This window comes from Miniopterus natalensis, chromosome 15 (genome assembly GCF_054644295.1).
Source record: "Miniopterus natalensis isolate mMinNat1 chromosome 15, mMinNat1.hap1, whole genome shotgun sequence".
In the NCBI taxonomy this organism is placed as follows: Eukaryota; Metazoa; Chordata; class Mammalia; order Chiroptera; family Miniopteridae; genus Miniopterus; species Miniopterus natalensis.
The window spans coordinates 871,444-893,763 of record NC_142095.1 but is presented as its reverse complement, the minus strand read 5'-3'; the positions used below and the strand labels follow the sequence as shown (position 1 = coordinate 893,763).

Genomic DNA, 22,320 nt, shown 5'->3' with positions numbered 1-22,320 from the left:
TCCGGCTCCGGTCCTGCGTCGGTCCTACGGTCGCCTTTGAAGCCTCCGTGTCCCACGTCTTCCCAGGGACAGAGCCGGGGCCTGGGCAGGGCTGCCCTCCGGACGCCTGTCTTCAGTCGGAAGGAGGGCTTTCTGCAGGACGGGCCTCACCTGGGGTCCGGCCTCGGGAGGAGGGGGGACGGATGCGAGAGCCTGGCCGCCTCGGGGACCGGGACGCTGGAGACGAGGGAGGGAAGCATCCAGAAGTGAGGGGGTCGAGGAGGGTGCCGGCCCTACTCTCAGACGAGCACTGAGAACTTGTGGGGGAACAGCAGGCGAGCAGCTGCCGGGGGAGCCCCGTTTTCACCCGAAAGCCGGGCGGGGATTGAAGCAACACCGAGAGGAGTCGGCGCAGAGCAAGGCGCGAGGGTGTCGGGGTTCGGCGGCCGCCCTGCGGTCTCGGGTCCAGGGAAGGGTCTCAGCATTGCTGGGGGGTGGGGGGGGCCTCAAAAGCGGGAACAAGTGGAGTCGTGTGGCTGAGGGTTCGGGCAGCGAGTGAGCGTGGGCGCTCCAGGCTCCCGGTAACTCAGGAGACCACAGGAAGGGCCCGGCGCACGGTGCTGTCCAGGCAAAGTCGGGGCAGGGACGTGTGTCGTGGGGGCTTGCGGGGGGCCTTCCGTCTGCTAGAAGGGTGTGGAGCTGAGGGGCGGGTTTAACCCAGAGCAGCAGGGACTCGGACGCCTCCTCCTGTAGCTGCAGAAACAGGTGGAGGCTGAGGGCAGGTGAGGGACACGGGGGGGGGGGGCTCTGCAGGACACCGGCCCGGGCACACTCGTGGCCACGGTGCTCAAAGCCCAACTCGGGGTCAGTCGGAGCCCACTGCCCACGCTCTGCTCAGTGCTGGGCTTGCTGGGCACAGACGAACGGCTATTAATATTCCTATTTATGTTAATAGCCATACCCAGGGCCCTCCGTCAGCAACTTGCCAAGAAGCAATGTCACTAATCCCGATGTTGACTCCTCCAGGCTGCGTGTCCTCTTTAATGAAATTGCTGGGATTATTTCTGAATGAACCTGAGACCAGTGCGCGGGCGGGAGCAGAGGCCCCTGGCACAGGCCCGACCCCAGGCCCCGCTGTTTACATTTGCTCCCTTTCGCTTAAAAGGGAAGTTTAATTAAAACAAATCCTTTGCGCTCAAGGGAGAAAGCCCCAGCCTCAGGGCGGGCGTCGTGCTTGCGGATGGGATTTCTGGAAGAATTAAACGAGGGCTCTGTAATCTCCATTCATAAAAACAGAATTGATTTACGCAAAACAGCTCATTAATATGCACGGAGTAGGCCTCTCAAGTGCAGAATTCTCAGAAAGGGGGGAGCGTCACCCTGAAATTGACTTGTTAAATCACGTCTCCGACCTGGACTCCTCCTCATTTGCATTTCCCGGCGTCCTGGGCAGAGCTATGGCCCCGAAAGACCGTATTTCTGTCGGGATCACAGTTGGAAAACCTATTGCTTCGGCTAATGCTCAGCCACATGTCCCCTTGTTCGGTATCCCAGTGGCATGAATACATTCGCTGTTGCTCTTTAAAAAGTGCCCGTAGTCGTATCTGAGCAGGTGCACACGCGCAGAAGATAGACGGTACCTTGCTCCCGGCTCCTGCCTGTGTCTGGCGCATAGTAAGTGCTCAATAAATAGGCGTCGTTTAACTGTGAGAATGGATACGAGAATCTGGGAATGGAGATCAGCATCTGCGTCTCCTCTGGGGAAAATGATTTCAACGTTTCTTTTAAAGTGGGGAGGGGTCTGCGACGACCAGTGCACCTGTAGACGGGGACCCGCCGCGTCGGTTCTCAGGAACGCAAGTCAAGCTACGGCGAGGTGCCCTTTCATATCCTCTGGAAATGCTGACATTTGAATAAAGCTGACCATAGCAGCGTTGCCCGGAAAACACTGCCGGTTAGAGAAGAGTTTAATGCAGTCGCGATGGACAGCGGTCGGTATTACCTTCTAGAGCCGCAGACGGGCATTCCCAAAACTCACGCGATTCCGCCCCACGGCGCACGCAGCAGAGACGGGTATGCACGGCCGTCCCAAGGGACATGCGCAAGAAGATTAACTAAGTTATCCCTCCTTGCGACTGCAAACAACCCACATTTCCATCAGCAGCAGAAGCCATTCGCAAATTACGGCACATTCCTGCAGTAAAACATTATATACGCCGGGGCCGGGGCCGAGTGAACCAAAACCACTGCAGCAACATGGACGGAGCTCGGAGATGCTGTTGGGCGAAAAAGCCAGGTGCAGTGGAATTTATATCGTGCTGTTCACATAAAGTTTCAAAAGGCAACGTTCGTTATAAATGTCCGGGCCCAGGTAGTGGACAGGAGGGTGGCAGGGGAGGACCTGCTGGCTGGGGGCCACGTTCTCCCTGGACACGGCTGAGTGGCGCTGTGGCGCGGGTTCACGTGTTCTGCCGTCCTCTCCACGGGCTGTACCCTGGGCGGGGAAGGGGTCACGCTAACACCTTAAACCACAGCGAGCGACTCCAGAGCCTGCCCCCGGAAACCCTTTATCATGTCCCCCAAAAGGTGTGCTCGCCCTTTGAATAGTTAAAAAAGCGTGTTCATTAAATTACACTTCATTTTCCAGATTGAGCTCCCTGCCCGTAAAGTGCGTTTACATGTTTCGGGACACGCTGTATGTACTTTGAAGTCCTGGATTCTAATTTGCCGCTTAAGTAACACTGACTACCTGTTGATAATACACCTCCGAGGAGATTTCGTCGGATCCGTTAGAGCAAACGAGGGTTTCGGTGTCATTCCCAGGCCGTTCTTATAAATCTCAACAGCAGCGTCTCCGAGGGCTGCGTTCAAACTCCCTCAAAACCGCCGTCAAGAAGAAAAGGGTAATAACAGCGTGTCAGCCTTGGGTTCTCTCTGGGCCGCGGATCGGGAACCCTCGGCGCGGGTGGAGCCCATCCCTCGCCTCCCCACCTTCTCCCTCCCACCTCGGCTCAGCCCGGGCGGCGCGAACGTGCAATTTTATTCAAATAAACCGCAAACAGCCCTGCCGCGTGTAAGTGGAGGTGGGGGGTGAGGAAAGGCCTGGATTTTGAAAGAGTGTCATTTCCGATGAGTCACATAAATAGATGTCCAGCCGTGATGATGAAGGAAAAGTGAAGATAAAACCTTGGGCGATCGACTTCCCTGTTGATTTAAAAAATAAACATAATAGCGGCTTGCTCTGTAATTCGGCCGGCGGCCGCGCACAGTCCATTCGCCTGGGACGTGCGTTATTTTTAAAAGCAAAGACGAAGCTCTCTCCTGGGCGTGAGACCAGCCGGGGGCCGCGCCGTTACTGCATTAGGGCGCATTCGAATGTGAAATCCACGGCGATGTTGTTTGCTGCTGTTTCCAAAATGAGGGTGGAAAAGCAATACTAATTTTCAACTTTCTTAAGAAATTCCAGGAAAAAAATACGCCTTTGCCTACTTTACTTAGCTGCTGCTTCTCCGCTGCACAAAGAAAGGTAAGAAGCCGCCTGGCGTGTTCGTCTGTCATCAGATACGCGTTAACCGCTGTCCACGCGCCGCAGTCGCCGGAGACTTTCCCGTCTCCAAACGCACTTTTAAGTGTCATTTTTAAACTTCTTCCCCTGGGTCTTAATTTCTTCTTGAGATAAAAATGCGCTTTATCACCGTATCGTCAGGATCGTGTTTAACTGGTTCTGCGTTTCTTATATATTGAAAAAAATGCGGAGGCTTTCTGCAGTGATCAGGGCCCGCGAGGCCTTTAAAATGTATATTTAAATGTATATTTAAATGTGGGGGGAGTTATGGGTTTTTTCCTTTCCCTTTCTTCTCGTGAAGACCCTGGGCGGAGACTGAAATGAAACCGCACCTCACCCGAGAGAAGGCAAATCCGTTAGAAAACCTGCCTCGCGGGCCCTCGGCCCTCGGCGGGACGTCCGCCTGGAGAACAGGCACCACCTTTGCCTGCGGCTGTGGCTTTCGGTTCGTGCGGATCCTGCTTTACTTCCTCCATCTGCAGGTAAATATAGTCGATATTTAAAAATTGCTTTCCGATGGAGATGCGGGAAATCCCGGGTCGGCGGCAGGCGGGGCGACTGTGGCCGAGGGGCCCAGTGCTGGGGCCTTGACCTTCTCCGCCTGTAGAACTCGGCTTCCGAGCGGCTCCGGGCGCCGAGCGAGGACGAAACGGGCCGCAGGCCTCGGCCCGGGCTCGCCCGGCCCAGAGCCGCAGGCCGAGAGGCCCTGCCTGCTTACGGCCTTTAAGGAGGGTTCTTGCCGCGTGTTCCCTCCCCCGCCTGAAGCCGGCCTCGCGCCGCGGACGAGCACCCTGCAGCCCCACTCGCGGGCGTGGGGATTGCGGTGTGGGGCTCCCCTAACCGTGTGTGCGGTGGCTTTAACACGTCAGGCAGATTCTTTCAAGGAAAAGGTATGTGGCAGTTTCAAACCACAACGAACGACCGTTCCAAATTCCTTAGCATCATTCGAAACATCTCCACTGGTGGGCCTGACGCGTGAACGCGGCGCTTTCGGCTTGGCTGGCGGGTGAGCAGGTTAAGCTGTTCAGTTAGGAGACTCCGGTCTTGGTGCCCCGCGTCTGCACGAATGGAGCAAACTTACTGAGAACGGAGCCTGTGGCTAAGTATTAAATAGCACAGGACCCGGAAGTCCGGTTCATAAGTGACTTTTATCCCACACGTTGATCCTTGGCTAGCGTTGTATATGATAAGAATCTCCAAAAAACCCCCCAAAAAACCCAGCTCAGTGAGATCATAGGTTTCTTTCAAGCCACGGATCTTTCTGTTCCCGTGGCAGGTGCAACGCTCCCTCTCGCAGGGCAGAGCAAGTAACAAACAGTCACGCGAGAGGACGCCACCCACCCTCCGCCTGATCCCCAAAGTCCTCGGGAACTGAGAGAAATTCAAGCAGCTACACGTGTCACTGATAAAGGTCAGACTGGCTGCACCCTTCGCGAGGCCCGGGGCGGCCACTGGGGCTCTGGGTGACCGGCCACCCGTGGACGGATGTGCTTCAGGGTTGGGGGGGCCGGGCGGGGTGGGGCGGGGGTTTTACGTTGGCGCCACCCGGGTACTCGGAGTGGCAGCATCCCCTGGGGAAGGGCAGCGAGCGCCTCTTGTTCTAATAACGCAAAACGTAACTTCAGGAGTCTGCAGAGATGCAGGGTTTGCCTGGTAACGGCCGCTTCAAGCAGGTTTGATTTAGGGGAACATCTCAGAACAGGTAGTTGTTGTGTGTTTTTTTTTTTAAAAAAGGTAAATAATAATGCAGTGAATTTAAAATTATGTTTTGTTAAAAAATTGGACAAAGTAAAAGACGGACTCTAGGGCAATACAAAGAGCGGCGGCGCCTCAGTTCCCGGCGTGAGAAACCGTTGCTGTTGGGGCCGGAGGGAGCCCACAGCCCTGGACAAGCCAGGTGTCCTATGTGGTCGAGCGCATGTTGTGGAGCCTGATCCCGGTCACAGGCATCCCCGGGGCCATTTCCTATCCCAGCAGGAGAAGCGAAATATTGGGGAGAACCATCCAGAGTCCGTGGGCAGTCGCTTATTTCTGTAAAACACGTTTCCCACCAGTATTTTGGTCCCTATTATTTTGCCGGGGGGTGATCTCGGCTGAAATGCAGACGGGAAGCATCGTAATTGCCTTTACCCTAAGCTCTGATGTGACCGCCAGGCGCCAGGTGTGTGGCATTTAGCTCCACGCTTTGCTTTCTTTCTCTTGTTTCACAGGTGCAGGCCCTGCGGGCACAGCCACGTGCACCTGGCAATGCACTCGTGTGCGTGCGTGTGTGTGTGCAGGACCGCATGTTCATGTGTGTGGGCATACGGGGGGGCTAGTGCAGGCTTGCCTTTGTTCGTATGGAAAACAATACAATAAGTAATAAGTAATAATACAAGAATAAACTGTGTTTCGCATAGTCACCACTGTAAACCTACATTTGCTCTACCCTGTGTATAATGTGTGTGTGTAAACCACATGCAAACACATGTGTGCATACATATGCACTTGTATTTCTGAACATGTATATGTGTGTGTGTGTGTATATATATATATATATATATATATATATATACAGGGCATCCCCCAAAATGCATACACACTTTAGCAGCTGATTCTATTACATTTTGAAAATGAAATGTATTTTAATAAACACTGCTTTTATAATTATTCAAAGTGTATATACATATTTTGGGACACTATACACACATGCACACAAACACACATTAATATATATATATTTATATATTCAGGAATGGGGCCAGCCCCAAATTGGTCACCATCAGGGGAACCTTCCCATGGGTGGAACAAGGGTCTCAGGGACATGAGTGGGAAACAGACCCGGTGATTAATTCATATACCCCTGAGCCCTAAAAGCAGTTCCACAAGGTGGGCTCTGGACATAGATTTTATTAATAAAGTTTCAAAGCAATCACTTTTTCGAGGTAACAGACAGCAGGGCCCTTCCCTGAGCACCTGTCCCCGGCCCCTGAAGGGTCCCCTGGGTGGGGGGCTGAGGGAGGAGGCGCAGGGGAAGGGCAACCTCCTTCTGCACCCACGTCCACAGAGAGGAGGACATTCCAGCCGTCCCCGGGTTCCCCACAGGACATTTCCGCCCCTGGCAACACTGCATATAAAGGGAATGAGACACTGTGTCTATTGTTCATCTGCTAATGTCCCCAAATGTCACCAAGGTAATTACTTGGATGACATTTATGCGACGCCGCTGGACGGTGTTCGGGTTAATATAAAGTCTGCCCGTGGCAACCGCTCTGCCCCCACCTGCATCTCGCGTGGGCCTGGCCCCCTCCCTGGGGTAACGGCCGCCCCTCCACAGCCAGGCCTGCCCTGGGCCCCTCCGCGCTCTGCACCCCCGCATCCAGCACAGGAGAGGAAGGGGAGGTAGAGATGGATCCTGTGTCTTTATCTTACTATTTCCATCTGGAACTTTCAGAGCTGTTTCTAAATATAAGTCACGGGACGTAATAACAGTGCGATTGTCTGCTTTTGTCGAAACAGACTCCATTTAACCGCGGGAGTCTGGATTCGCAGAACCCACTCTGTGGAAACGTCTCGCCTCCGTAAATTCATGTTTGCTCTCCGAGCGCGGTTGAGTGGCAAAGCCGGATTTTCTCCTAAAATGAATATAATAAAAATACTACATTTTCATAATCACGGGAATTATAGATTTTTCCCAGAAACTCACATGCAAATTGGAGCTGGGCCTTCCGACTCAGAGCCGTGCCCAGCAGGTTGGTGGCCAGGCACTGGTACGTGCCCCTGTCCCGATCCGGGCGCGGGTGGCCGATGGCCAGGCTGCCGCTGTCCAGCCTGTAGCGAGAACTCGTGGAGAAGTCGAGGTCTCTGCCATTTTGCCTCCACCTTCCAGGGAAAAGAAACCAGATTATGCTTCTGAATAAAGAGTCGGCCCCTAGTTGTCACACACAACATGCATTTGTAACCCTGGGGACCAGTAAGGAAACCCAGCGAGGGAACATGTGGAGACGATCCCACCAGGTCCACCAAAGACAACCACCCCCGTGAGCCCAGTGATGTCAGGAACGGGGTATTTGACAGATCTACTCTTTTTTTTAAAAAAATATATTTTTATTTCAGAGAGAGGAAGGGAGAGGGAGATAGAAACGCCGATGTGAGAGACGCATCCATCGGCTGCCCCCTCATGCCCCCGGCGGGGGGTCGAGCCCGCAGCCCGGGCCTGTGCCCTGACCGGGAATCGAACCCTGACCTCCTGGCTCCTAGGTGGACGCTCAACCGCTGACCACGCGGACCTGGTGAAAGACCTGCTCTCCGTGAATTACAAACATGCACCAGGCGTGTAGCAAGAGGCGACAGCCTTCAACACGAGAGGGAAAACTTAGACACTCGTTCCCCGAGCGGCTCTTCCAGCCGCAGGACCGGCCCCTCACCCGGCGCCACACTGCGAAATGGACTGTCAGAGTGATTTAGGGCCAGCACCGGGACGAGCGTGTTGTAACGGCACCGGAGAGATGGCACAGATCTCCCGGTGCCAGTCTGGGGCCGATAACAGCGGACGACAGCCTGGCGACCACGGAGCACAGCCGTCTCTGTTCGTCTCTTCCTGGGAGAATTAATCACGCTGGGGACAGCCCCCGGTGCTCAGAGACGCCAGACGGCGTGGTGCCTGAACAGGACAGACGCAGCCCAGAGCTTTCCGTCTGAGGCAGCGAAGTCTCCTGGCTCAGCTATTGGTGGGCGATCCTCTATCCAAGAATCAGCTAGGAGAGGCCTCGCCATTCTTTATTTTTAAGAACTGTAAGATGCTGCCCAGGCGACGTGGCTCAGGGGTTGAGTGTCCAGGAGATCGGGGTTCGATTCCCGGTCGGGGCACAGGCCCGGGTTTTGGGCTGGGTCCCCAGTCGGGGGCGTGCAGGAGGCAGCCGATCAATGACTCTCATCATTGACGTTTCTAACTCTCCCTCTTTCCCTCTCCCTTCCTCTCTCTGAAATCAATAGATAGATTTAAAAAAAAAAAGAACCGTAAGATGCTTTGGAAATTCCATTTGGTCATTTGAAGATGAGTGAATGCCCCGTAATGATCTCTCACTGTCCCCGCCTTGCACCCCTGACTTTCATCATATTTAATGAGATACATTCCAAGGGCACAAGCTGTGTGTATTCATAGAGACCCCTCAGGAAAGCAGACATTTAAAGACGCTGAGTTAAGATAACCAGTCGCTTAGGAGAACAGGTGGGTGGCTGTTCCCAGGAAACAGCCAAATTCCAAACCACGAGGGTTTGGGGTCCGTCCGCTCTCCCGGGATTCTTCTGGTCACACGAGGATCAGATGACACATGCGCTGGTTGGGGTGGGAACTGGGAAAGGAGCGACATTTTACAGGGTTCTTCCCAACGTCATCGACCTTTTTAGGGCCTCGTGAAACACCCCGTGGGGCGCGCCTGGCAAACGCCTGCCACAGTAGGAAAGAAATAGACTCAGGCAACTGCCCCTCGACCCTGAGAAAGATCAGAGGCGACCGACTAATATCAAATCCATCCAGCCTTTGGACCGAGTCATGGCTTACAAGTTGTTGACCCAGTTCTGGGCACCTGAACTTCTTTTTGATAAAAGGAATTTGAAAGACAATAGTCAAAAATACTATGTTCCACTTTGCTGAACGTTCTGCCAAATCGGGTTTTTCTGGGGGAACGTGTGCAGCGTGTGCGACCTCAGGTGAAGCAAATGGAGAAAGTCTCCTCTCTGGCCGCCGCCCGGGCCCCTGCCAACGTGGCCACGCCGCGGTCACCAGCTCGCGGGGCACGGTCTCCGGACCCCGGTTCCCTTTCATTTCAAAGCAAAGCGGACACTGCACTCGGTTTGCCAGGTCCCCTTAGTTTTGAAATCAATCACTGGAACAAGTGCTGTCATCGTTACATGCTCCTAATTAAGCCCCGTAATTGTTTTTCAACACGGACTCAAAGAGCTCGGCGCTGCTGCAGCCAATGAATTTTTCACAGTCGCCCCACGATCATTCTAATCACTGCGGTGCGATGATTATTAAACTGCACATAGATCGGGGTTCAGGGCTGGTGTGGGCTTTGTCCTAATTAATATGTTGGAATCGATGGAGGAGTAGCAGCAATGAACGAGGCTGGTCGTGCACACACTGCTGAGAGCCCTGCACACCCGGGAGAGTTTTCCTGTGATGCCCGTGAGGAAATACGCTTTAGATGATTATTTTAAGCATCTAATTAATATCACACCAATTCCAGGAAACATAATGGATTCGAATTAAAATCTTGACCTTTTGCTGGAAACATCCTTCACTATTGAGACATTGAGTCAAGAATATAATGGCTGGGGCCACCTCTGTCTGCTGTCCTTCAGGGGTGCAGGTGTGTGAGTGCGGCGTGTGTGCGTGTGTGTAAGTGCATGTGTGCATGTGTGTGTGCCTGTGTGATGTGTGTGTGGTGTGTGTGCGTGTGTGTAAGTGCATGTGTGCATGTGTGTGTGCATGTGTGATGTGTGAGTGTGATGTGTGCACGTGTGTGTGTGGTGTGTGTGCATGTGTGTAAGTGCATGTGCACGTGTGTGTGCCTGTGTGTGGTGTGTGCACACGTGTGAGTGTGGTGTGTGTATGTGTGTAAGTGCATGTGCACGTGGGTGTGCACACATGTGAGTGTGGTGTGTGTGCACACGTGTGAGTGTGGTGTGTGCACACGTGTGAGTGTGGTGTGTGCATGTGTGATTCAGAACTGGGCCCTGCTTTAGCATTACATGGGGAGCTTGTTCAAAGTGCCCATTTCTGGGCTCATCCCTACACCTGTGAGGAGAACTCCAAAGTCTAAATTTCCGCAGTCTCGCGGGTGGTGGCGGGTGCCCGCAATTTGGTACCACTGCCCTGTGGGGAGAGCCTTAGGCCTAGTGTGTCATCCAGTTTCCGTAGAAACCATTTCTCTTCTTTATTCCAAGGCCTATTTCCTCTGGCTTCACACTGTACCCACATACCCTGGAGTAATGTTAGGGCCTGAATCACGAGATGTTCCCCCATCACACACGCACACACATGCACACACACAGGCACAGGCCCACACACACACTCACACGGAACAGGGTTCTCAGTGAGCCTGCTGCTATACAAGTTAAGTTAGAAAGGGTCATATTAAAACTAAATTTCACATTTCGTTGCTGATGTGCATTGTCTGAGAGAACGCCTGCCCTTGGGTTTGTTATCAAGGAAACGGTCTGAGGCTGACAGTTAAGCATGAAGGACTCAGGTCTTTCCTCCCTCTTTCCAGGGCCTCCCCTGTTAGTGTTTTGTGCTGTAGCGTTGGAGACGGGCTGACCGGGTCATGGGGTTGGAACTACGTTGCCTGTCTTCAGTCTCCTAATGTACAGGACACAGCCGGTCAGCTCTTTTGTTGTTAAAAAAAGAAAAAAGATGCTGAAGTTAGTTCCGCAAAATACAAGGGACGGTTGTCCTTAGCTTTGTGCAGTCAAGCCATTTAGCTGATAAATCCAGAGGACGTTAAGATCAAAGTATTATACATATAAATATGGTATTTTTAATGCAACATGAAAAGTAGGCAAAACCAGCTTTTTTTTGCCAAAATGGGCTGAAATTGTTGCATTTTGTGTGTGTTGATTCAACTTCCCTGCTAAAAATTATGATTTTTGAAAAATGCTTTCCAAACCCAAAATTGCAATAGTCATATTAGTAGTTATTCCGTCTTTTCCTCTATTCTCTCTGCCTGCAGTTCTAACCACGACTGCCACTGTGCTCACACGAGCGTGTCATGGACACGGGCGCAGCTTTCAGGCCGAGTCCCACGCGCCACGGGATCGACTCCTGCCTTCCCTGCACCGTGAACGTCGCCGGCCCTCCCTGCCCGGGTCCCGGGGGCGTCTGTGACGAACAGGTGCCACCATCGCCGTCTTACCCAAATGACAGTTCTTGTTCCGCCTTGGAAGGTGCTTCACCGTCTTCAAGACATTTTCTAAAGTCAGCGCTTCGGGGGGATGGGACCCGCCAGTGGGGCCCAGGAATTTATCGGATACAATCACGTTCCCATTCTGATGAACTGCCCCGGGGGGGACATTCCCAGCCCCTCATCAGCACCCCGAGGTGGGCCGAGGAGGTGGTGGCCCTGCCCAGGAGGGGAGCACAAGATAACCTGGCACTTGGTGCCTCAAGTTTGGGAAACAGATCTTTCCCGTTGCTCCCTGTCTTTCCCTAACTTTCTCTTATTTTTTGTCTTTCTGTGTTCCCTCCCTCTCTCCCTCCCTCCCTCCCTCCCTCCCTCCCTCCCTCCCTCCCTCCCTCCCTCCCTCCCTCCCTCCCTCCCTCCCTCCCTCCTTCCTTCCTTCCTTCCTTCCTTCCTTCCTTCCTTCCTTCCTTCCTTCCTTCCTTCATCTATCTTCCTTCCCCCCCTTCCTTCCCCTTCCTTCCTTTTCTTGGCACCAACGTCAAGAATAAAATAACTGTTCTTAGGAAATCTGGTCAATGAACAGAGTCCTATGCTAGTGGCTGGGGGGGGGGGTGGTGGTTGCTGCCTGGGGAACGGGAAGATTTTGGGGGGAAATTTATGTGTCATTGAGCGGTGGGCACACAGTGGCACCCCTGTCAAGAGTTCACCCTGTAAATTAGGATACCTTGAGCACTTTTTGGGGGTACGTTTCACCGCGCAGACACAGAGAGAGCCAGCGAGGGGCAGGGCCTTACCTGTAACGGGGAGGAGGGTAGCCCGTCGCAGCACATTTCAGGGTGACTTCGGACTGTGACAAACCCAAAGGGAAAACGACATCCCGCGGCTCCTGGGTGAAGACGGGAGGGCTGAAAGGACCGTCCCCTGGGAAAGAAACGCGGGGTCACATGAGAGACTGGCCCGCTCCGGGCGTGGGGCGGCGAGGGCCACGTCAGCCCACGCTTGGGAAGAGTCATTATTTGAAACAGCCTCAGACACACAGGAAGTGTTGGCGAGAACGGAACAAAGAGGTTTTTTGAACCATTTAGAGCAATTTCGCAAAGCGATGCTCTCATCCCAGATAAGTCAGCGAACGTCTCCTGCAGGACCATCCTCGTGTGTAACCGCAGTGAAACCACCCAAATCAGGAAATTAGCCCCGGTCCAGGGCCGGCCTCCAGTCTCCAGGTCCCAGGTCGCCGTGTTTCCTGACGAAGCCCTTCCCGGCGACGGATCCTGGCGAGCGGCACAGGTTCACCTCGATGAACTTGAAAAACGGGGCCCACCGGCGGGGGACGGTGCCCACGCGGGACGAAAGGTAGCGCCAGGGACCTGGGAGATTTCTCTCCGTTGTTTCATGGTGCAGAATAGGAACATGGGTTTGAAAGATAATGTAAAAACAATAAAAAATTTAAAAAGATAAAATAATGTAATATCAAGATGAAAGAAAACCATAGAATCAGATACATTCAGAGATACAAATGGCAACCGGAGCCGCATCTTTAAAGAATTAATAAGTCAATTAGAGTAGGCGAGAGACAAAACCACCAACCGCTGAAAGTCCATTACTGGCGTAAAAGGGTAATTTGATATAATTACAATGGATGCAGTTGGAAAAGCACAGGTGACAGAGCCATTGAAGAAAAGGCAATGCGTGGAAAGGACAGAAAAGACGCTCAAGGATCCTCGATGTCACCGGGGGGGGGACCCCTCGCAAGGCCCCCCGAGCCGATGGAACTCAGCCCGGCCCGGGGACGCTGCGGGAGGCACCTGCCGGCTGGGGGACGACCCTCAAGCCACGGAAGGACTTTGTGAGAAGACCAGGCTGGGTCAGCAAATCATCTAAAGGCCTGAAAACTCAGATTACTGTTCGGTTTAATAACAGGAGCCTCCCGTGCCAGGGGACAGTGACGAGGGGCCCACCAGACTCCCCGCCAGACGGTGATGGGACGGTTATCACCCCGAGTGCCTTGTAGATAGAATGACATTCTGCATTCATCATAAAGAGAAGCAGGACTCCCGGGAGGCGACTCAGTGGCTGTTCTGGAGGAAACGGCCTGAGGGTGAGATCGTCAGCTAAGGTCTCAGGTCTCGGGGATTCGGGGAGAGAGGGTGCACACGGGCCACATTCAATAGAAACTAGCACTGACACCAGCTTACGTTCAGTTCAGCTGCGGGACAGAATACGGATGCTTTGAACTTGGACAGAATGAAAATAACAACAAACACAACGCTGAGGAGCAGGTGTGGGAACAGAGTTGGAAACGTGCGCTGACAGACCCCCTTTCACAGCAGAAAGTCAGCAGGAGATACGCAGGGTGCCCCCAATGGGCACACACACTGCGAATAATTTTAAGGGGGGTGTTTATTAAAGTGCATCTCATTTTCAAAACTGAGCTATCAGCTGTTAAAGTGTGTACACATTTTTTGGGACACCCTGTATATACACATATATGTCAGAAGCATAAGCTTTCTATATGTACATGTAATTTTTTATACCTGTAATTTTTAAAGCCTAAGCGCTCTGACCTCTTAGTGCTGTTCAGAGAATCCTCTACCCGCAGGGGAATCTTTTAGAAAAAGAAATATTTTTTGTCTTAAATCATTTATTAGATGTTCAAAATTCTCTTTATTTTTACTTTAATCTAAAATAAAATTTAATTACAATGTTAAAAGTAGTCTCTGTGGTATGATCCCATGTTTATGAAGGTATTTTCCTCTTGCTATGCATTTATCTATCTAAGTTAATCTACCGTCTCTGTATTTATATGCATGGAAAGATTGTTGCAATTTTACCAAATTTGAATAATTTTTACAATGAAAGAAATCATTAAATTTGGGTAAGGATTTTTATTTTCTTTGCATAGCTTTACATAGTTTGAATGTTGAAAATCAACATGCATGTGTTAAAGAAAATAACTGGTTTTTCAGTTACGGACAGAGGCTGGAAGCAGATTTGTTGAGACGGTAACCTGATTTCTGTCGGCTTGAATGGCTTGTCTGTCCCTTTTTGTACATCTCTACAACCCTAAAATTTCCGATTACGCTCCTCCCCACAAAGAAAACCTGGCTGAAACCGTGGGTATTAAGTACAGAGCACAGTGCCAGGCACAGACGGGCACCGAGCCAACGCCCCTTTACTTCCTTCCGCCCCCTCGTCGCAGAAGGTGCCGCTCGGGCTCCACGCGGTCCCGTCGGGGCAGGACTGGGCTGAGTAATGTCTGACCGTTGGGAGAGCGATTTGTGGTGTTCAAAGGACCTTACGGGCACCAATTAAGAGATTAAATCCCTGCAGTACCTTTTGTGAGACTCCCATTTCCAATCTCATTTAGCTGATGACTTTACGATAATAGAATCGGGCGTTTGTGAACAGCTGGTTCACCGTGGAAGACGCAAGAGCTGGCTCGTGGTGAGATACCGCCTGTCAGTACCTTATTTATTCATGCATATTAATTGTTATCAGTCTTATTTTTTATTTTTTCTTTAATGTTGAAGGTGTTACAGATGTCCCCCTTTACAGATGTCCCCCTTCTCCCCATTGGCCCCTCCACCCCGCTCCCGCCCCCACCTCCCGGGCCTTCGCCGCCCTAGCGTCTGTCCATGGGTTAAGCACTTACGCATGTAAGTTCTTTGGTTAATCTCTGAGCACCCCTCCATCCCTCCGAAAGTCATCAGTCTTGTTATCAACATTTTAAAGCTTGGTTCATACCAGCAAAAAGTCTAGCCTGTCGATTCATTGTCGGGTCTCCTCTGGTAAACGGTTGGAATTTTTTTCATCCTGTGATGAAGTTATTGAACGATGCTGTTGCTTTGCCTGCGGTCAGAAAGCACAGAGGACATCGGTTTTCTGCACAGGAACAGGCGCGAGCTGTGTAGCTGAGTCGAGCTGAGGGACGGTCGACGTTTGCTCAGGGCCGCCCTGGGGTGGGCGGTGTTCCAGGGCTGGTGCTCGCTGGGGTTTGGGTCCAGGCTGCTCCCACGACGGCTCATCCCACAGCTCTGCCTCTCTGGCTGCCTTTGTCTTCTAGTACTAGCCTCTGCCTTTGTTTCCAGACCGAGTTCTTCAGCTTGTCCAACCCACCCTAGACTCGGGTCAACCCTAGACTCGGGTCAACCCTGGACTCAGGTCAACTCTAGACTCGGGTCAACCCTAGACTTGGGTCAACCCTGGACTCGGGTCAACCCTGGACTCGGGTCAACCCTAGACTCGGGTCAACCCTAGACTTGGGTCAACCCTGGACTCGGGTCAACCCTAGACTTGGGTCAACCCTGGACTTGGGTCAACCCTAGACTTGGGTCAACTCTGGACTCGGGTCAACCTTAGACTCAGGTCAACTCTGGACTCAGGTCAACCTTAGACTCAGGTCAACCCTGGATTCAGGTCAACCCTAGACTCGGGTCAGCCCTAGACTTGGGTCAGCCCTAGACTCGGGTCAACCCTGGACTCGGGTCAACCCTAGACTCGGGTCAACCCTAGACTCAGGTCAACTATGTCTGCCCTGCAGTTCAGGTTCTATAGAGAGAGTCTCTCTCTCTCTCTCTCTCTCTCAAATTTCCTTTTGTCTTCTAAGCAAGTTACAAAATTAAAAAAAACAACAACAACAAAGAAAACTCAGAGAGATTTCCACCTAATTCCAGGGAAGGAAAAGCAATTCCAGGGGGGTCCAGGGCATTCCCTGGGGTTCTGGCCTAAACCCTGTGCAGCTCAGAAGCCCGGTGGGAACAGCCCTGGTCTGCTCGCCTCTCCCTCTGAGGGTCTGCGATCTTTCAGAGGCCCGGTCACTGCTCTTCCCCGCGAACTCTGCGGCGATGTTCACGGTCTCCTCGCGGGGGTGGAGAACGGGGCGGTGTCCTGGAGTAGTAACGGCAGCCATGGAGTTAGCAGCTGTTACAGACACTCTCTGAGATGTGATCAAATGTGACTTAATGCAGGTTTTCCTGTGATTCCCACTTGGCAGGTACGAAGGCCGAGACCCAGAGGACGGCAGCCTGTCTGTGCCCACAGAGCGGGCGAAGGGGAGCCCAGCTCTTCACCGCCACGCGATGCTCCCCCAGAGCCCACGCCTCTCTGTTACCACGTGCGGGCTGTGGGCGTGTGCGCGTGTGCACCTGGGTACGTGTGCTTGACTCACGTCACCAAGTGTGGTAAGTGCTGCTTTTTTTTTAATTTTAGGAGCTTTTCAGGTTTCATTAACTGTAATGGACTCGGAGATAAACACGCCCGCTGCCTATCACCCGTCGCCGAGGGTGGCTGGAACAGCCTGGGCCCCCCTGCCCACCGCAGACGCTGGTTGGCAGGTCCGGGGCTGTGCCGGGCCCGGGCACCTCTGCGCTGTAACAGCCGGAAAGCGGGCGAGGTTGGGGAGACAGTGGTCCAGTTAGCCGGGCTCTGCCTCAGCCTCTTTAATGACCAGCCGGAGATGAATCGGAGCCCGGCCTGGCTCCTCACGAGGCCGAGGGGCGCCGCCCCCATGGGCGTCGACAGTCCTGGGCACTGACAAGGCTCGCGGCCAATTACGCCTACAACCCGAACCGCCGGGGGAGGTTCTCTAAGGCGGGCGGCGAAGAGGGGTCGGGGCAGGCTCTTGTCTCTGAGGAAATGCTTTTGTGTCCCTCGAATTGCAGAGCCTCTGACAGACACAGAAAAGGCAGGAGACAAATAATGAAGTTAATGATCTCAGCCTGCGTTCCCATCTCGGCCGCCGCCTCCGGGTTTCATCTCCCTGGACAGACGGGCGGGAACGGGCCTGGGCTGTCGGAAAGGTTCACGAGGGTCTTTATTTCGGCTCTTTGTTTCCCTCTGAGTCCCCAAGGCCTGCGACAGTGCACGTGAGGGCCCTTTCATCCCTGGTTGGTGAGCAGAGACACAAATGGACAAAACCAATCGGACTCTATTATAATTAATGAATTTCCTGTAAAACCCATCAGCAAGGCTCTTGGCTGAGTATAAAGGGTTTAATCTGTGTTTGTCTTAGCTGTATCCCTTCAGATGAGTATTCGCGGAGCGCGAGCCCTGCCCGTGTGTAATGCGGGTTCACCCTCATCACGGGCCTTTGTTCAGTCACCAGCCGGCGTCCCCCGGGGGCCTCTCTGCGCCCGTCACTTTCAGAGGCAGGGGTACAGCAGAGAACCACACAGACAAAACCCTCCCTTCTCCTGGGTCTGAAAAGCAGAAGCGGCCTCCCTACCTCCCCGTCTGAGCGGAGCGGCCAGGCTGCTTGTCTGAGGCTCCGGTGAGCCAGGTGCCCGCCCGCCTGAGGGCAGAGCCCCCCTCTCGCCCAAGCCCACCTCCCCCGCCCGGCGCTGAGGGTGCCCCCGTGTCCCCCCCGGAGCACTCCCGCAGCGATCACAGTCATCTAAGGAGGGAGATGCATGCTCTCCGGGCGACTGTTCGACCCCAGTAAACGCCAAGCGCCATTAAGCGACGCCCGTCTCTAGAACAGATTCTCCCGACTGAGTCGCCAAAGTCAAAGGAGGTATTTCCGTGACCACAAGCGAGTTAATTTGCAGTTTTGCATCAACAGTAATGAGCCGGGGCCATAAGAACCTAACCTTTCATTTGCCTTGTTGCTTGATGACCGTGAGCCAGGCTCCCGGGCGGGAGGAGAGGGGTTGTGGAGTGGGGCGCAAACCTTTAACGCTGCCTCGTGCAAAACAGTCTTCAGCGGCCGAGACAACCAGCAGGGCCTCCTGTGGCGCTTAGGAAGTTACAGGGACGGGTCCCCAACAACGGGAAGTGACATCACTCTAGAGGCGAGAATAGTGAGATCCAGCAAATAATGCGTGAAACCAAGCGCCTGTCAGAATAGCCCTGGTGTCTAGAAAAATGTGCCTGGAGAGGTCTGGTAACATGAGGGTCCTCGGGGGGACCCGGAAGGCAGAGCTGGGCGGGTCTAACCAAAGCTGTGAGTCTCTCTAGGCCCATGTTACCTTGAGTGACTCGAATGCCTGTGAACAGCATAGAGGCGTCTGCAGAGACACCGCGAAGGGCAGTAAATGGAGTAAGCACTGGACACTGCTTTTTAAAATATGTTTTTATTGACTTTTTAGAGAGGGAGAGAGAGAGAGATCAGCATCGATATGATAGAGACACACGGATCGGCTGCCTCCTGCACACCCGCTAGTGGGGATCAAGCCCGAAACTCAGGCATGTGCCCCGACCGAAAATCAAACCTGCGACCTTCTGGTGCCTGGTCGATGCTCGACCACTGAGCCGCGCCGGCCAGGCCTGGGCAGTGTTTTTAGGGTGCTCTGCAGGCTGGAGACATTCTAGCAGGACCACCGAAGCCGTAATTCTCACGCTTCTTGTGTGTTTAATGGTGTGGAACGGGCCTAAATGCTTCCTCAGTAAAGAACTGAACCAGCCCCAGGAAGGGCCGGACCTTTGCCTTAGGAGGTCACCTCTAAGCCCTGCAGAGTCCTACCTGGTAAGAGGTCAGTTTACTGGGGCCTGGGGCGGCCGGACGGGGCGATTCATGGTGCTGGGAGGAGAGGGGGCTGGGACCAAGGGGCGTCACATGGGCACTGACCAAGTCCCTGTGACTGAGCCCCAGTAACACTGGACGTGGAGCCTGGAGGGGGCCCCCCGCACGCTGTCCTCCCGGGTCCCTCCTGGGAGCGGTGGGCGCTGTCTGCCCAACGCCGTAGGACAGGACGGCTGGGTCTCCGCCCTGGGACTCCCGGATGCCACCCAGGGGCCTCTCCTCTCGGCTGAATCTGCGCCCGTTCATTGTAATCAACCGTAACTGCTGTGTGGGCACCACCGCGTCCCTAAGGGACTTTCTGCCGTCTCCTCCGAGTCGTCCACACAGTTAGAAGGCGCCTCACGACAGTCGGGGGGCCTTATCCTCCGGGGTCTGCGGATCTCAGACTGACTCAGTAGTCTCCCTGGATTAACCGTCCTCTGGGTTACGGCTTCCGCTGAGCCGAGGGAAGGAGGCGGGTGATGGAAACGCCGTGGGTGGAGCCCAGGTGGGCGCCGTGAAGCTCCGTGGTCCCCGCACAGAGAAGATTAGCGGGGCTTCCTGGTGAGCACGATTATTAAAACTCGTTGACGGAGGCCTGGAAATCGCTGCGTCTCACTGAAGGCTAGTCCCACGTTGGCTTTTTAACACGGGTGCCCTGGGAAGACTCTACAAGGATTTAAAGCCGGGGTTTGAGGGGCGGACAGGGCACTAGCCATACGTTTACCTAACAGATGACACCGCGCTGGGAAACCCCGTCTTTGTAAGTTAAACCATGGAGTTCTCGAGAAAATGGGCGTCGAGAGAGGAAACAGATTTTATAAATATGACCCAGCCCCGGCCGGGGTGGCTCAGGCGGTTGAGCATCTCCCCCCCCAGGAGGTGCAGGTCCAACCCCCCGTCAGGGCACAGGCCCGGGCTGCGGGCTCCATCCGCTGTAGGAGGCAGCCAGTCGATGACTCATCATCGATGTTTCTATCAATCTCCCTCTGCCTCCCTCTCTCTGAAAGCAATAAAAACATATTCTTAAATATGAACCAGAAGAAGGGAAACGCTAGAGAAATAACGACCCAGGCCACGCACCGACGGCCCGTCTCAGCATTCAGGCTCCTTCCCCCCGGTGGTTCCCCCAACCCTGTGACGAGGGCGCCGCGGTGATTCCGCGCTTACCTCCGAGCCAGGTGAGCGCTGACAGGTTAGGTGACAGAAAACGGCAGAGCCGAGCCTGAAACTCTCTTTCTGAGACCGGCGTCGACGTTTTTATTGAAGTACAGTTGACACACAGCGTGTATTAGCTTCAGGCGCACAGCCCGGTGGCCTGGCACCTGTGCGCCTCGTGATGTGATCACCGTGACAGGCCGAGAACCCATCTGTCACCCTGCAGAGCCATTACGACGTCACTGACTCCGTTCCCCAGGCTGTGCTTACATCCTGTGACATTTATTTTGTGACTGTGAGTTTGTGTCTCTCACGCTCCCTCTCCGGCCTCACCCGTCCCCTCCGCCTCCCCCCTCTGAACACCCCCGGCCTCGTCTCCGTATCCCTGAGTCTGTTTCTGTTTTGTTTATTTTTCTCTTTAGATTTCACGTATGAGACGAAATGCGCCACTCGTCCTCCTGCGTCTAACTCCTTTCCCCGAGCATGGCGCCCTCTGGGCCCATCCGCGTTGTCGGGAAGGGCGGGCGCCCGCCTTCTTTCCGGCTGAGCCCTGTTCCGTCGCGTGACCCACGGCGTCTTCTTTGCCCATCGGCGCTTGGCTTCCGCGTCTCGGTGTGTCAGCAAGGCTGTGATTATCACGGGGTGTGTGTATCTTCTTAAGTTAGCGGTTTTGTTCTCTCCGGTTAAGTACCCAGAACTGGAGCCGCTGGGTTGTGGGGCAGTTCTCGCTTTAGCTTTCGAGGGGCCTCCCTGCTGCTTGGTGGTGACTGAGGGGGGAGGTCCCTGGGCGGCAGAGGCGCCTCTTCCGGCCTGTTGCCCTGGCAGATACTATTCCTCAACCCCAGGATTCTTTCCCATGGAGCCCAGATGTCACCCCAAGAGGCTGTCACCGCCGTCGGTGCCTGAGGCAGGTGTGAGCCAACGCGGGGAGACGCTGATTCGCCAGCTACAGGAGGCGTCTCTGGCCCGTGCTGATCTCAAAGCATCTTCTCAGTGAAACATCACTAGGATTTTGGTACCAGCCAAGGCCAGTAATAACGACACTTGTTAATCTACCGTCTGAGCTTTACCTTCTCTGAAATTTCTGGGTGAGACCGAGATTCGGGGGCATAACTCTCTCTTCGGTGCTGCTTTCGTAATATTCATTTGGCAAAACTGCCAAACTTCCAGCTACCGAACAGAAAAAGTGCGGTGGGAAGACGCTAAGATGACCGCCCGTGACCCTTCCTTGGGCCCCTCAGACCCTGTGTAGTTTCCCGCCCGCAGTGTGGGTGAGGCCGGTGACGTGCCCTGAATCATAGGGCCTAGCAGAGGGGATGGGGTGTCACTCCCACGATCAGTTCCCTAGGACTGCAGCGTCAGTCTTGCTAGAAGAGCCTCTGCCGCCTGCCTGACCAGCGCACCGGCGGAGCGTGTGGCGAGGCCCCCGCGACAGCCGGCGGGAGCTGAGGCTCACCCCCCATCAGCGCTCGGGGGCTCGAAAGCAGGTCCTACCCCCCTTGAGTCTTCGGATAAAAACCCAGTGGTGCCGATACCTTGACCACGACTTTACATGAGACCTTGAGGAGACGAGACCAGGTGAGCTGTGCCCGGGAACTGTGACATAATAAATGCGAGTTGCTTTAAGCTGCAGAGTTTGTGCAGCGACATAAAATCAACATAGTGACTCAAACAACAGTTCTTCGTAAAAAGTAAGGAACAGTTATATAAAAATATGGTGTCTAAAGTGTCTAAAATACCCAGGACATAAGTAATACTGAGTCCTAAATAACACAAGCACAGTTGTATGATTAGTAGCATAATGGTCCTTGTGAAACAAAACAGCTTGGTGCTTAACTAAATACCGAAGAAAAATAGGATCATGGCCCACAGCCGGGCTACACCAGCCTCTGACCAGCCCACTTCCTTTTTAATTTAAATTTTTACATGTATTCTTCAGACATTTAAAATTACCAGTTGACCAATAATAGCTATTAGGCCCTGGCATCTTTCTGAATAAATGGAATTGTCTTTTCACGGAAGAGTTTGTCACCTTATAGCGTCAGACCCACAGTTCCTTGACTTTCCCTCCCCTGATTTTTACATCCCTACCTTCCTGTGTTTATGGTAATTTCACTGTTAGGATGAGCCTGTTTCTCTGAGGACCGTATATTTCAGTATGACGTTAGCAGCGTTGTACACGGCCTTTTAAAGCCCACGCTGATGTATACAGAATATTCCATGTTGGCCTTTTT

At 53.6% G+C, this 22,320-nt stretch overlaps 1 protein-coding gene across 1 annotated transcript in view; it reads right to left on the bottom strand.

Moving 5' to 3' along the window:
* The window catches only part of CNTN6 (contactin 6), a 97,241-nt gene that overhangs the window by 64,768 nt on the left and 10,153 nt on the right, over window positions 1-22,320 (bottom strand). Inside the window, exons 2-3 of the mRNA XM_087824546.1 lie at window positions 12,225-12,351; window positions 7,230-7,405 (exon numbers count right to left, since the gene is read on the bottom strand). Coding sequence (XP_087680672.1) covers window positions 7,230-7,405; window positions 12,225-12,351 — 303 coding nt within the window. The remainder of the gene's footprint in view (window positions 1-7,229; window positions 7,406-12,224; window positions 12,352-22,320) is intronic.